Source organism: Pundamilia nyererei, unplaced genomic scaffold (assembly GCF_000239375.1).
Source record: "Pundamilia nyererei isolate P.nyererei 1_Seehausen unplaced genomic scaffold, PunNye1.0 scaffold00058, whole genome shotgun sequence".
Taxonomy (NCBI): Eukaryota; Metazoa; Chordata; class Actinopteri; order Cichliformes; family Cichlidae; genus Pundamilia; species Pundamilia nyererei.
Window position 1 is genome coordinate 1,576,886 of NW_005187459.1, and position 16,253 is coordinate 1,593,138.

Consider the following 16,253-nt stretch of genomic DNA (forward strand, 5'->3'; position numbering starts at 1 on the left):
GAAACAGACACATTATGTGACAAATTAGTATTTTATTAAATGCACCCAGGTCATGTACTATAAGGTCAGTGAATGCTACACAGTCTTTTATAGCATATGTTTTGTTGGGGGTTTTTTTGTATAACCTTCAACAGGTTGTTGAAATACCCGTTAAAAAAATAAATGACAGACAATTGATATCTTAGTGTTTTAATGGCCTTCAGCTGGCCTCTCTGTGTGGCCTTGAAACTCACTCTGCACATATCTTGTTCTGTTTGTAGAATTTGTGTCTGGCTGTGAAAAGGCGGGCGATGTACTTGGCCATTTCCATATCCTCCTGCAGACACAAACAGAGAAAAAAATTAATAATAACACCGAAAATTTAAGGTGAACAGAAAATGAGTATTTCTGTGAAGTCAAGAATCAACTCTCCCCAGTTCGTTTGTCCCTCTGCAGGTATTTTGTGGACGCATACTTTTCCTGCATGTTTAACCACCCACTATAAACCTCCGTGTCTGCAGACACAACACTCACCATGTGAAAGACGATGGTGTCGTCTCTGCTCGTTATCTCCACTGTGATGGCTGACTTGTTGTGTGCAATGGTACCAATGTCCTTCCACCTTTATAACACACAGATGCAAACAAATGTTTTAAAAAAGGAACAACGGTTCCTCATGAGTACAGGAAATTATGACAATTCTTTCTTTCTTTTTTGAAAGGAGAAACTTACTTGTGGAGCATGATGGATCTGCCATTTCTGTGTTTAACAAACACTCCAATGAAAGACACACCGATGAATATGTCATTGGTATAGTTGTCCTGTGGAAGAAAGTATTACACAAGAACTCATTTAAAATCTCTCAAAGGATACTGATTGAGAGGTTGAGGGTGATGTAATGTATCTACCTTAGCTGGAAAGCTCTCCTGGCCAAACCCATCCAGTTTTTCTACCTCCTTGATGTACAGCACTTCTGCTTCAGCGGCCTGCATTCGACTGGAAATCACAGAATGGTACCAAGAATCTTATTGTTTCTATTTTACTTTGTCTTGGTGATACATGCATATATGTGCATACAGTATACAAAGTAGCTAACAGTACCAGTGACTCTTGTGCTCCTCAGCAACTTTCTGGGTCCACTCTTCTAGCGCCTCTTCTCCATTACGCCAGTTCTGAGAGAAAATACATTATTCAGCAAATAAGAGCAATGCAGAAGGAAGCTGTGGAAAAGCAACCTATGACTATAGGTTCAAGTGAACATCATATTGTTGGGAATGTTTAAAAAAAATAAAATAATGCTCCATAATTTAATATTTTGTTTCTATTTGGTAATAAGTTCATATTAATTCATCCCATCCTCCAACTCAAATTCTTCTTTATTCTTTTTGCTTTTTGCCTGTCAGTCAGGTATGCAGAGGGAGGAGGTACACAGATGTCACAGGAATGTGTGCCTTCAGGCAGCACATACACAGAAAAACACACAAACACAGACTTTCTCTGCCTCTCTCTCTCACACACACACACAAACACTGCTAGTATTTGAACGGTAAAGGCTCGAGGACTCACCACTGGGAAAAGCACGTACTCCCTGAGGAAGTCCTGAGACAGGAATTGAGTGAAGTCTCCAAAGTCAGCTAAAAATTACAAACACAGATGTTCACATTTATTTACACAAAAACAATGAATTTCATTTTTACACTGTAATGCGCAGCCTTTACACTATAAACTGACTGTGAGTTTGTTATTGTGTTTGATATTGTTCAATTGAGGTGGCATGATGGTGCAAGGGTTAGCGCCACCTCACAGCGAGAAGGTTCTGGGTTCGCAGGTCAGCTGGGAACTTGTAACAGAGGGAGGAGAACAGGTCATCTACTAATAGGGAGGATGGTGGTTTGATCCCTAGCACTGGCTCAGTATCCTTGGGCAAGATACTGAACTGATGCATTAATCAGAACGTGCCAATTCTCAGTTCTGAGTGGTCAAGTAGAGTAGAAAAAAGGAATCGGTACAGTCCAATATGGACTCACTGTGTTCATCCTGCAACGCTTCTTGCGTGGGTTCTCAATAGGTATCCTGGTTATCCTTTCTCTTCGATCTATACAGTTTCCCTAATAAGAAAAAAACTACTGATTTAAAAATAAAATAAATTTATGTTATGAAGGTGCTAACCCAATAGGACAAAAAGTCGGGATAAATACAGACTTTCCAGTTAAAACTAAGGCAATTTCCTTTGTCCAAATACCTATTATATTCTGCTAGCTCGCTTTGCAAAATTACTCAAGACTAGAAAAGCAAATGCTTAACATTAGAAAAAAGTCTGTTTTAGCTCAACGGTCATCTCAACTCAACTGCATCCACAACGGTCAAAGCAATGCAGGTTTCATCCATGTAGATGCTTTGTCATGCTGTTGTCATGGTTACCCAGGGGAAATCACATGAAGCTACCTGCAGCAAATGTGCTCTTCAGGCCGTGGACATGTCCATTGAGTCGTAAAGTGTCTCTGAGTGTTTCTTGTTTTATTAGATGGAAATATTTCTGAACTTGTGTACTGTGCAATACTATTAAAGATAACAAAAACAAATATCTACATAACAGAAACAAAACCACCTGCACAATCTCTATAACATGTACAGTTCTCCTGATATTGCTTGTACTAAGTACCTAAAAGCTTTCTGCTGTTTGCCGGGCAAAAGGAGGTCTAGCACAGGATCCTCACCTCCCGACAGATAAGAGCCTTCCTGATGCTGCTACAGCTAACCTTGGAGCAGCTGATAAGCAAGCTGTCTGTTTACATTCCCCTGGGACACAGACAGCACCCAGGAACTGAAAGGATGGAGCGAGGGTGGGTGTGTGTGTATGTGCATGTGCATGTGTTAGGACTGATACCATAGGAACTCAAGTGGACTGGGTTCTCCCTGTGGTATGCAGCCATATAAGGTAGTGAAGTCAAGATGACCTGAGAAAGTGTGAGTTTGTGCTCACTCTCACTTGCTGTCTGTCTCTCATTGGGAGACTTGTTCGTGTAGTCTTACCTTGTACTGCCAGGCCAGCGAGCCTGATCCCCCGCTCTACAGAGCACTGTAGACGTCCATCCAACACCTCCTTCTTTACCTGCAGGTAATACTGATACCTACAGAAAAAAACAGGAAAGGAAGGTAAAAAAGACACACAACAGAGATAAAAAGATACCTAGACCGTGTTAAGTAAAAATTTTAATTTGCATTGATTTATGATTTATTTATCTCCATAGGGATTTTAATAATGAGCCATTATGTTGTAACCATCCAAAGTAGACTTACTTTAAGCTAAATACAAAATGGTATGTACTCCTATTGAAACCACACGACTATATAATGTCAGTTTTGTTACATATGCGATCATTGACAAAACTCGACACATAAAGCTAAACTGAAACAGCAACATCAAAGGCGCTGTTACCATGGGAATCTTTAAACCTGCGAACATCAGGTCGAGAAACCACCTGAACACTGATTGCAGTCGGGGAAAAAGGTCTGTACATGATCGTAGCAATGCAAACCGGAAAACGGAGCATGTTAAACTTCAAAATAAAAGCTGTGTTTCAGCACTGTACCCAACACATATCAAAATGCGCAACTTTTGATTTGAAAGTCTCCATTTCTGCTGTGTGCTGCACATTTCCCTATTTTGCTATCACTTGGAAAGTAGTTGGGAAGTGTTTGCAGACAACTCAACGTCTTTAATGCAAACTATAAACAACCACCGTATTCTGCTAGCAATCAGGCCTAGGCCTGTGTGACTGCAGGCTTATTCACTTGGCTGCATAGTCACATGTTCAAAATAGAAGACAAGTTAACTTTACATGATTGGCAGTCACTTGACTGCAAAATCCAACATAAGGATTTTCTGAAATATCAGTGGAGCAAATGAATGGGAAATTCACTTCTAGAGCCCTTGGAAAAAAAATAAGAGTGGTCACTTTTGAGCTCAATACCTTCAAAGCTAATTCCAATGAGGATAAACTGCACTTTGTGGAAAACCATGTGGAAGCTTTAAATCTAGGAAAAACTAAATTGAGACCATAAAAATCATTTGGAAAAATTATACTGGTCACAGACCAAGTGAAAATTATGATCTTTTTCTCACAGATTTCTAAACTGGGAGTGACCCCATGTTATTTTATGGTAATTAGCAAACTGACTGTAAGCACGGTAAAACTGCCATACCTGCTAAAAAGTAAGCATGCTCGCTTTTAGCTCAAAGCCTTGCAGAGTTGCTAGAAAGCATACAGACCATAACTTTTTAAAATCAGACTGCATCTGTATGCATTTTATAGCCAAACTGCGCAAAACACTGACTAAGTGGGTGGCAGCATTGGCACTGTTGTTCGCTTTCAAAAACCCTTTTTTTTTCATATAAGCCACAATGTCTCCAAACACCACTTATATAAAATTGAGTTGGAAAACATGATGGGTTCCAGTTTGACACATTTGTCCAAAGAAAGTAAGAGGAGCTGTGCTCAAGGCTCTGCACATTAGCAACTGAAAGATGGCCAACATCTGCTGAGACACCACAGGGATGTATTCCTCTGCTTCTGGTCTGTGCAACTGAAAGTATGTGTCAAGAAAGTATTGGCAACGGCATTAGCTGCTCAAAACAATATCAGTAAGCTTGTTGCTGAAGTGAGGAATGAGTGAATCACCTCTATTTGAAACAGCAGTGAGTCATTTTTGACTTGAGTGGAATGCCAAATGTATGCCAATGGGGCTGCACAATATGATTTTATAAAAGGCATGTTACACGGGGCTGACGCAACTAACTCGGGGTTTAATCTTCAGCAGGAGCAACACAAGCTTGACAAAAGTGGACCATTATAATTGCAGTGCAAATGTGAGGCAAACTGGGAGTCATTTCACCGTGGTTTTAGGCAGTGGTAGCTTTGCCAAGCGTAAGCTGATATGATGACACAGCTCAGATTGCGTTCACAAAATGTGGTAAAAGTCCCAAAACCGAGAGGCTGAAATACACCAAGCTCCTAAAGTTTCTGTGCTCCTTTTGTCCACTTTTAGTCGTGGTCCAGCTGGATGTTTGTCTTTTGAAGAATGGAGTGGCCACACAAGAGGAAAGAGAGAACTGTCAGGGTGACCAGGCTCAGCCGCATAAAAACTCACACGCCGTTTCCTGTTGGCTGCCATGGCGACCACAGACCGAGTGTAAGCTGTGAGACACCTTTTCTGATGTGCACACACACACACAGTCAGAAAGAGTATGCAAGTCCATGCCAGAGTAACCAAACATCTATGTGGAAACCACTAAGTTACATGCTTAGTCATTCACCCACTTTTCTTCTTCACAAGTTTTAGTTCATTTTCTTTGAAAAACTTGGTTTCACTCCTCGCCTGCACATTAGCTCCCACCTATCTTTTTATTCACCCCCCAGTTTCATTTTCATGCCCGCCATTATCTCCTCACATATTTCATGATTCATATTCTCTTTGGCATTCTTTTCCCCACTTCTTCCTTCTTTTTTGAGCTCCTCTCAGCATACTCCTGGGCCTATAATCTGACCCCGCCCTCCTCCCTCACCCTGTCATTACACCCGTTGGCTAAGCTGCCATTCCGTTCCCGTGGCAACCCTCTAATTAGCCAACCCCAACCACAGTGGCTGCAGCGAGAGGCGGAGTCTGATGCGGTTTAGAGGGGAGGAGCCAAGCGGGACACAAAACCCTTCAAATGATTGTGGACTTTGCTTTTAAAAACTCTCTATGTTTTCCCAGCAATCGCTGTATGGGGTCTGGAGGAACGCTGAGGTCAACAGAGGTTGGCTCTCATTCTGAGGTTCAATGGTAACAACATGATGGTGTTTATACATACGCGAAGCCAGCAGTGGTGAGGCGGACAGTAAACTGTTGAAATAACTCTGAACAAGTGGAAGCGTGACAGTAAAAGTCTCAGAGCATCCCTCATGGGAGAGTCCACTTTACACAGAACAGCCACAAACGCAGCCACATCTTATGGAGCTGTGGTTTCCTGTATTTTTGGCTTCTGGCCTAGAAATCAAACCTCTACAGGTTGACAAAAACTGACCCCAAAATTAGTTACCCTTTATGCAGAGGTAAGCTTCTAACTACCAAGTGCAGTTTTTTGTAACTGATTAAGTCAGATTAAGGGAATTATTAAAATCAAATGGCTTTTAATCTTTTAAGAGTGTAACAGTGACAATAAGCACAATAATATTTTTTGCCATGTATTAAAATTCGGAACCGTTTATTCATTAACCTCTTAAGCCCCAAGCCTACCTGATCTCCTGCCTTTTGCCCCCGTATCAGGGGGCGTTGGGGCTTCAGAGGTTAATAAGCCTACAGAGAGTCTAAGAAGTGTAGAGACTGACCCGTTTTATGATTACAACCTGATTCTGCACAAATAATAAAACCCATACGAGTCATACAGCACTTTTCATTAATCACAGTCTTATGCTTGTGGTTATTACAGTATGGTTATTCTAGAAAGAGCACATCCTTCCAGTGTTTTGAGACCAACCACAATTGGACAGATGAGGCATCTCCAGCATTTTCTGGAAGCTCTTCACTCAAAGTGGCAAAGGCTTTTACGCCATGTGTCTTGGCTTTTTAAGGAGGGGTTTGGATTTTCCAGTTTTCAAAGATAGAAAACTACTGGTACATTTCTAAAAGTACATTAGAGAAGTTGGGGGGGGGCGGGAGCTTTTGGTGTATCCAACGCATATCCAAGCCAAGATGCCGTGTCACTCTTTAAGAATGCAGATTAATTTTAAAAAGCTAATAAAAAGCTTCGGTGTATTCAAAGGATAGCCAGTGATTTCCAGGTTTCATTTCCACTGATGTCTTCCATCCTAATCTACAACCTGCTTAAACATGATTGTAGTCTGGGTTTTAATGACCAAACAGATAAGAAGAACCAGAAGGCTTCCACAAATCTTGTTCCTTGCCTATAGAGTTTGCATATTCATATACAAACATCTGCCTTTAGGTCACTTTATGAGTTTGTCTCATCAGTCCTAACTAGCTTAAATCTGCATATTTTGACAGCTGTATTTTTTTTCACTGTTTTTCATTTTCATGCTTCAGTGCTTTTAAATCTTCTGACTCAAGTATGGCATGAAATCAAATTCCTCATTAATAGCCCCGGGTGCATTTTCATCTCCAGAGCTGAAAATGTTGCTTTGAAATAAAACCTGAAATGAACTGCAGCAAAACCATCAGACAGCAAGTACTAAAAAACTATGTTAATGACCCAGGTTGTGGCATTTCAAGAGGGTTTTTAAACAAATTTGAAATAGGCATCTTTATTAAAATAAATACAACAGTCCTCAAATGTTACTATTTTGTAGGCACTGTCTTTGAATGGCAGTTAACTGTTAGCTAAATTACAAAATAAAACATGCAAAACTCACCACAAAATGATTTTAGAATCAGATCCAGAAACTTCCAAGGTTACCAAACAAGTATAAAATGTAGGAGCTTCAATAAAGAGTTAAAACACTCAACTGCATTTAATGATACCAGTTTTTAAATAGGGGATTAAACTACTGCTGAAATTGTAGTAAAAGGGAGCAAATTTGTGGTAAAATCAGCTCATTGTGTTTTCATAGAACAAGACAAACATCACATAAAATTGCTAGCAGGAGAAAAACATTTTATGACGTTCAAGACTTGCATGCTTGCACATACTTGTGCACAAAGAAACCCTTATTGTAGCACGCACCTGGCAAATATGTCAGAATGACATCACAATGCTGTAACAGCAGGTGAATATACATAGATGGACATGAGGTAGCGCTTTCCTTACTAGGGCTTTTCATGGGACTTCCACTATGGCAGAGTGCTCTGCTGGCAGTCCAGGCAGCCTCGCAGGCACAAAGAGCCCTTTATATGCCCACGCATGTTCAAACCCTGCTCAAGACATGCTGCCAGATGTCCAAGCAGTCTGGACAACAGGCCTGAGAGCATATGCGCATGTTTGCATGCATGAATGTGAGTATGTGTGTACATATGTTTCAGCCCCTCCTCCATCTCGACCACCTCTGGTGGTGGTAAGGTGACCACCCCCTCAGCCCCCAGGATGCGTCCAGACGATTTGTGTGGGAGGCAGGAGAATATCACTTTGAAATGTGTTGAATCAGCAAGGGGCACCACCGAGTACAGCTGTGTGTGTGTGTGTGTGTGTGTGTGCGTGCGTGCGTGCGTGCGTGCGTGCGTGCGTGCACTGGTGATAACTAGCTGAACAAAGCTAGGATTCAAGGCTATTGGTGCTGTTAGCCTTAGGGGCTGCTACGGCCAGCTGGCCATGCTCCAGTCAACGGCTCTTCGTTCAGGTTCCTCATTGTCAGTCTGCGAGCCAGCTTTTCTCTCCTTTCTATCAGAAACATACAAGTAGCAGAAGGCTTTAACCTCCTCACTCTATGCAAGAGTGTAAGATGTGTTTTTGTTGACAACAGGTAAAAGTGCTCTATTTACAAGTGAGTTGTACAGTATATCTGTAACTGCTGCCTAGTAACTGTACTGTTGACATCCACGTCATTTAAGGATAATATATAAAAATTAATGCTCATGGGGAATTTAACAAGAGTAAATCAAAGATAATTATCACCAATTTAGTATCTGATTAAGTGTGAAATATTTTAATTGTTTAGTGAGATCGCAGAGAGCTGTAACCAAAATCTATTGGGTTCAACCTTCATTCCAAGTGAAAGTGGACACATATGAAGAAATGCCCCCAACGTATTAAAATAAATATATATATCCGACAACAATTTGGATAGACGCCTAGAAAAACATTATAACAGCTATGGACATATTTCATCACACAAGCACAAAGAGTCTGTGTTTTTACAAACTGAAGTAGGAGTGACCAAACATTTAAATATTATGACTATAGGGTATATTGGAGAACTCTGCATGGTGAATTTGTAAGTATATACAGTAATGGATGCAGAGACCCCAGCTTCCCCTGCTCTGACTCATTTTTGCCGCTGCAGAGAAAGGAAGCGAGGGAGGAAGAAACAGATGACTCTACGGATGGGAAGAGCGGGAGATCCAATATCAGGCTACATATCAGCCAAATACTGAACATCAAAGCCCTGACCACATCATACATTACCTTCTCAGAAGAGATAACGTCTACAAATGTCTTGCCCGTCTCATTTCTACTTGTTCTTTTTTAATGTTTTCGTATTGCTAAATTGCTGTTAAAATGCACCAAAAATGCATCACATCTTACCTTAGTGAATGTGAAAGAGTTAGCATGCATTCAAAATAATAACCTTTTTTGACCTTTAATTTAACTTTTCTCAATAATGGTTTTGGGAAATAAAACTAATTCAAAGCACCAACACCTAAAAAGCCAGATCTACTCTGTCTCACATGGTTTTCCCAAACAAACAGACTTTACCACGTGGACACATAAATATGTAAAAGGTCTTGCGATAAATACACACGGGCAGACAGCTCAAACCACATAAATAACAAGGCTCAAACGTGAGCTGAGTTCTGCTGCCAAGCTTTTACTTTCTCTGCCCCCACTTGTTCTTCCTCTTTGCCTTTGTCATTCTCCCACCCACCTCACCCTCATCAGACCAGGTGTGTAGAAGCAATGACAGGGATGTGTCTTCCTGGATCTGATCCCGATCAACCTTCAGACAATAAATGTCGTGTATTTTTTTAAAAAGGGAGCTGTGACTGTGCCTATTCCCATGCTGACTGGCTGATTTCTCAAAGGACAGAGCGATTTGAATTTAGTAAAACCCATCATAACGCGTATTGGATAATAAAGATGTTTTGAGAGTTGAGGAGATCGTTTACAGCTCGATATATATATATATTTATTTATTTATTTATTTATTCATTTATTTATTTATTTTTTATTTATTTTTTTAAAGGATGGGTCTTTTGGAAAAGTCTGCCTCGTGGGTATGCGTACGCTATCACAATGTGGTGTATTGTAACTTCTGACAGGGCTGCAGCTGGCTTCTGAGAGGATTCTTGGGGGATTGTTTGAGGTGTGTGTGTGCATATGTTTTGTAAACCAGACCCCCCCACCCCTTCTCTCTTCTCTCCATCCCCTTTACCCCCCGCACTTCTGCTGCAAGGAATGTGTGGTCCGCCTCCTACGCTGGACGGTCGTGCCAACATTCCTGACTAACAGATGAAAAAAAAGAAAAGAGAAAAGTGAAGGAGACACAGGAACACTGAGAAAGAGCAAAAATGTAGGACTAAACTGATCTGCTCTTGATAAAAAAGTAGACGGATGACACCATGTACAGGGATTGCAAGGAAGAGAAAGGGGGGCTTGAAAAAAAAAGACGACCATTGTTTCCTAAATTGCCCCTAAGCCCCCATCATAACCCCCTCAACCCTATAACCCCTGTGTACACACACACACACACACACACGCACACACATCATAAAAGCCCTCAGGGGATTCCATGAATACCATCCCTTTACCAGAGCAGATCCTGGCTTCTGTATAATAAACCTGCAGACACACTCTAGACAATTTACTCTCCTCTGTCAGATCGCTCACAAATAAATTACTTCACCACTTTCAAAACAGGCTAAGTGCGGGCATGCATGGTTCTCAGAATTACTATAAAAGGGTTAACACGCTGGCAAAAACACACACACCTTAAAACTAACTCTAGTGTGAAAACGTCAAGCTGTGACCTGCAATCAACCTTTCCCACTTCCAGAGAAGCAAAAGCCACAAATTCACCAGCTCAGTGTGAGGCAGACCTGCAGAGTTCGGCGCGTCAGTGTGTGTGAGAGTGTGTGAAGGAATATGAGACGGCAGACTGTCCATTACACACTGACCCTTGCCTGCACTCTTCACAGATACCCAACATGCTCATTCACACACTCATTCAAACACACACACACACACGCACACACACACACACAGTGGCACAAGGAAAGACTGGATGCCGCTGATGCCATTATCTATGTCATCAAAGAGATGTTAAAGGAAGTTTCTTTGAAGTTTCTGGAAAACTCTGATTCACTGTCTTCCTGGGAATTAGCTGCTGATCAGTTTCCCCTTCATATTGGTATGCTAACTATGAAGCTAAAGCCAGGAGAAGTTAGGATGGCTTACCAGTAAGCCCTCATTCACAGAGGCTTAGAGACAGGTCGGCAAACCACTGGCAACCTCTGGTCAAGAGGTAAAGATGATTGCATTCCCGCGACCGGATGGCAAGTGGTGAAATCGGCCAAAAAAGGATGCTACACCTAAAACCTCCTTATGTTTGCTTTGGTTGCTAGCAGATTGCCACAGTCATCTGTACATTTTGTATGGAGGAAGGCAACTTGTTTGCAAACGCTTGCCATTTACTCACCAAGCTGTGGTGAAATTTGAAAATGAGAAAAAGAGAATGTTCACCATCCAAGGAAAAGGTGCACCATTCAGTGCAGCATCGTGTATTTCACGCTAGCCAGCAACCTACAGCAGCCGGTTGCAAAATACACACCTTGCCTAAGCAAGCAGTGTTTATATAACCAGGGAGGTACTAGTTATCAGATGGTCGCTGACCAGTCTGAGACTGAGGCCTGAGATTGTTAACAGAGAAAAAATAAACTGGCTCTGTCTGAAGGTAGAAGATGCATAATCCCCCTAAGTACAAAACATTCTCCACTTTTTTGTGTTCCTATCAAATGATATAACTTTGAAATTACTAGGGGTTTATGCTGCTTTTTATGGATATATTTTACCTTATGATAGACGCAGGCTAACCTTCCCCAAAATCTTTGCAAGAGACTGTATATAAAGGATGGACAACACCATAGTTGTTTGTTAATTTCAACATTAGCTTGAATTTTAACGACCATAATTACTCACAAGGATGGGGAGCAGTTGGCCGTGGAAGTTATCGGCTAAGAATAATAAGACTGGATAGCTAGATCCATCTATAAACTTTATGGTTGTATTGCAGCTTTTTAATAAACATAAAAAGTAGAATGTAATTTACTAAAACTGACAGTCAGTCTAATTAACTACACAGGAAGCCATTATTATTTGTCTGATAATTTCATTAAAAAACTTCCAAAAGGCACCATGAAATAAGTCAAAAGCTCCATGAAGGCCAAGCAGACTTTCAAAACCAGCTGGTGTTTAAATGTAAAATTACATTTTTATTTCTCCACATTTTCAAAGTGACAGCTTTTAAGCTCCTGGCATTCTAAATAATGAAGAGTTATGGGACAGTAATCATCTACTTTAGGAGACTGATCACATTTGACTTCTTTGTAGCCAGAACCACTTTGAAACGTCAACCAATATTGACAATTAGTGATGAGAGTCATGAGAAGACGATTTTGCAGTGCTATGGCAGCGTTTGGAAAGCACTGTTACTACTGCAATTCTCTATATAAAGCTAAAGCACATCTGCATTCTGATTATGTGGCTCTCTCAGTGACTTGCGTAACTGTCTCACAGTTACCATTTGAAGATTCTTTACCTGGTGGCTTCTTGCTCCAGCCGGGAAACATTGGGAACATAGAACATGACTCCAAAGAAGAGCAGTGGCTCATTGCCAAACTTGTCCAGCTGCTTCTTGAGGGGTTTCTCGAGTTCCACCCAACGTTTTTCCGGGGTCTGGGTCTTCCCTTGGAACCACAGTCCAAAGTAATGTGTCTAAATACAGGGGGTGAGGAAACAAAAATAAGTTGTGTAAACCAAAAGGAGTATAAAAGAGCCAAATAAATTAATTCGCAATAGTGGAAGCAAAGGGCTAATGAGACCAACTGAGTAAAATATATCAGGTAAAAGTGGGTGTACAGCAATTCATTTTCAATTATTTTTACATCTTTATTTTCCCTACTTTTCAGTTTTTTCAGTGAGCAAAGAATCAGCAAAAATCAAAATCTGCAGGTCACGCATAGAAAAAAAAAACAGAAATTGGAATCAGCCAAGAAACCTGCAGTTGGTGCATCTTTAGATGGGATTTCTCAGGAGAGAAATGGTAAATGAGTTGAGAAATACACTGAAAGGTATTGAGAGATTAAGCGCCTGAATTAAAAGCACACATTTCTCCTTAAAATCCGACAAAACCTTTGACGTCAGCAGCGTAACACTATTAAAATTAAAGTGGAATCATTACCTAGCTCACTAAATCCAGTGAAAGTCATTAGTCTTCCTATCCAAACAAAACGAACATATTTAAACTGAAAGTGAAACACAAAAAGCAAGAATAGACCAGTTTATTTCTCCCTTCACGTATGATGTTTCTGATAAGAAATTGTTGATATGAGATGCCACCATGTTGTCAGGAAATCCATGCATAATGAAAACACACACATCAGCTCACAATCCATTGACTTTTGTAAAAACACAACATACTAGTGGCACAGGTTTGTCTCTGTGTAAAGATCTCGAGAACTTTTTTTCCACCGTTTTATCTCACGCAGTACATTTGGCAGAACATGTCATTTAAATGTCATGTTTTTAATGTTTGGTTATTTTGTGTATTTGTGCATTTTTCATAGGTTTCATAAAAGGTTGAGCACACAGATTTGGCCAGTAAAAAGTCAGAGAGAAAGTAATAAAGCTGGTAACTGAAACGGCGCGCACACACATTCATGCGTGCAGACGGGCACACACTTCAGACCTCAGATTTAACAGCGAAGACCAAAACAACACGCACACTCTGACGCACACATAATCCTGAGACGGTGTGCACACGAGGGGCAGACAGCCGCTACAGCTGGGGTGCTTCATCGCCTCATTTATAACATCACTGACACCCAGCAAATACCACAACTCTGTGTGAGTACACTACATCGCCCCTCGCTCTTCTGCGCTGTCAGCAGCTCCAGCAGGTGCAGACACACTCTTGAGCACACATGTTCATCAAATTTAATCACCCTTGAGCCAAACACGCACACAATCGTCATGTGATCTTTGACCTAGACAAACCATGCTTTTTACAGACAATTCGTTTACTTTGTGTTTTAAGGTGGAAGAACAGGAAACAAAAGGAAAAAATCATCAGAAGTCCACCTGCTGGTAGAAAAAAAGCACTGACAATAATGGGAAATAGAAGTAGAGGAATGAGAAGGACCCATGGGGTAGGGAAGTCAAGAGGACGAGCAGTATGTCTTTCTTCTGCAGTGAAGAGAGGACAGACGTAAGCACGCTTCATTAGAGACAAACAAAGACAGTGAAGGAGAGACGCAGCAGAGGGCAGGGAGACATGCACAGGGTGTGGGGAGAGACGCGTGGCAGACACAACCAAACTCAGACTAAAAACAAATGCCCACTCCAACTCCCCATTAATTACATCCTGTAGCTGCCAACGGCAGACAATTTATAACACTTGCAAGCTCAGATAAGACAAATGTGTCAGAAACCTATCACACGTCATACTATCTCAAACTAACGTGCACATGTGTCACAACACTAACCTCCCGCAGCTCCAGCCTTTGGGCCACCGCCTCCAGACATTCCTGTCCCGTACTCTCCACTGACAGCGTGCATTCAATCACATTGCTGTCCAGCAGGCGGATACGCGTCACAAAGTAGTTCTTGCTCAGGACATTGTAGCGCCTTGTGCGCCGCAGCTTCAGCCGGAAGGGCATGGCTGGCAGGAGGTCAAGGCGGGGTCGTGGCAGAGTCAGAGGTCAAATGTCACTCGAGAGCAAGCAAGCAGAGAGAGGGGTGGGCGGGCTCTATGACCTGGCTGCTGCCCTCCTCACTCTCGCACGACGCCAGCCACACCACCGGGCGGAGAGATGCAACCTGGCAAGGCGCTGGCCCATTCCCAAAGGTGTCCAGAGAGGAGGAGGAAGATGAGGAGGAGACGGAGTACAAACAGGTGCTGCAAAGAGAGATAAGAGAGAAGGGTCAGTCAAACACATAACTGGCTTAAAAAACTATTTAGAGTTTTATGGATACATTCCCTTTTCTAAGAACGAAGATGGTTTTCTAATCAGTGAATATTCTTTCAAATAATCCCTCCCACCTTTCATAAACAAGCAGAAACTAAAGCAGATAAAAAAGGAGTAGTTGTGGTGCTAGAGCATTAGCACAGCACAGGAATGGTACGGCAGCAGCCAGACAGCTTTATCCTATAGTTCGGGCAGCTGCGCTCTCTGGACTCCCATGAGGCCCGGTGTCGGGCGAAGCTGGGAGACAGAGTCAGAGATGTGAGGCTATGGATGAACAGACATCAAACGGTCGTGCGCAGACATCCATCTGAACCCGGCAGCTGGCTTTGAGGAACTAATGGAGCTTCTATCTGCCTGTGTGGGAGGCCCTTCCTTTCCTTTTTATCTCTGCTCTCTCTGCTCGACAGCAGCACAGTGCCAGACATTGTGGAGTACAGTGCAGCGGTGTGTGTAAGATCACACGCCTGCGGTGGTGGCACATATGTTGCCACAGAAACACTTTTTGCCAGCTACTGACACAAAACCAAACAACAACAAAAAACCCACATCTTTGTTGTTAATAAGAAACAGAAGTGTGAACTCGTGAGGTAAACAAGAGAACACACACGGGGAAGTTTAAAAGGTTGAGCTAGGTGTTTGGGAATGACTTTGAATGCAACTGGGGTGCTCATCAGTTCATAGCTTTCATGTCTGTAATGAGGAAAGTGCTTTGAAAAAGAGCATGACAGATATAAAGGTGGAACAGAGTACATCCTGTAGGGGTGTACTCTGTATATCGCACATACTCAATCATATTTTAAAAAGTAAGCTTTAAACTGAGCTGTTAGCCAGCAATCACTAAGGAATTTCAAATAATCCCGCTAATATCAATGGGATTAAATTTAAATAGTTAAAGCAGTGTCATTTTAAGGGTGGTGGCTACTTTGTAGCCTTGTTAGACAGGAACTAGATTACAAAACTAAAAAAAAAAAGCTCCACACCTTGAAAGAAGGGGGAAAAAAACTTCTCCTTAAAACACAGACAAACCAAAGAGACCCAAAATTGAACACTACAAAAGACAGCAAGGAAAATTATGCGAAAATAAATACACACATGCATGAATGTGAGGGAAAAAGAGCAAAAACATGACAAGGCAATGTTCCAACGATTAGGTGAGGAGCAAGGGAGAAGGAGGTGGAGTAAAGATGTGTTGCTTCTTGTCCTGGGCTCTGGCTATGTGCTGCTGATAGTCAGCTTGGACCCTGGCCCAGATTCCTCTCTACCCTGACTGGAAAAACAGAGCACACCTGACACAAGTATGCACCACAAGGAAGGAAAAGTGTGTGTGTGTGTGTGTGTGTGTGTGTGTGTGTGTGTGTGTGTGTGTGTGTGTGTGTGTG

At 41.8% G+C, this 16,253-nt stretch overlaps 1 protein-coding gene across 1 annotated transcript in view; it reads right to left on the reverse strand.

Annotated features, from left to right (window-relative positions):
* Positions 1-16,253, reverse strand: part of LOC102194842 (protein tyrosine phosphatase non-receptor type 14) — a 40,619-nt gene that overhangs the window by 12,117 nt on the left and 12,249 nt on the right. Inside the window, exons 2-10 of the mRNA XM_005734413.1 lie at positions 14,392-14,804; positions 12,447-12,622; positions 3,013-3,110; positions 1,546-1,613; positions 1,081-1,151; positions 888-975; positions 712-800; positions 514-601; positions 234-316 (exon numbers count right to left, since the gene is read on the reverse strand). Coding sequence (XP_005734470.1) covers positions 234-316; positions 514-601; positions 712-800; positions 888-975; positions 1,081-1,151; positions 1,546-1,613; positions 3,013-3,110; positions 12,447-12,622; positions 14,392-14,565 — 935 coding nt within the window. The 5' untranslated portion in view covers positions 14,566-14,804. The remainder of the gene's footprint in view (positions 1-233; positions 317-513; positions 602-711; positions 801-887; positions 976-1,080; positions 1,152-1,545; positions 1,614-3,012; positions 3,111-12,446; positions 12,623-14,391; positions 14,805-16,253) is intronic.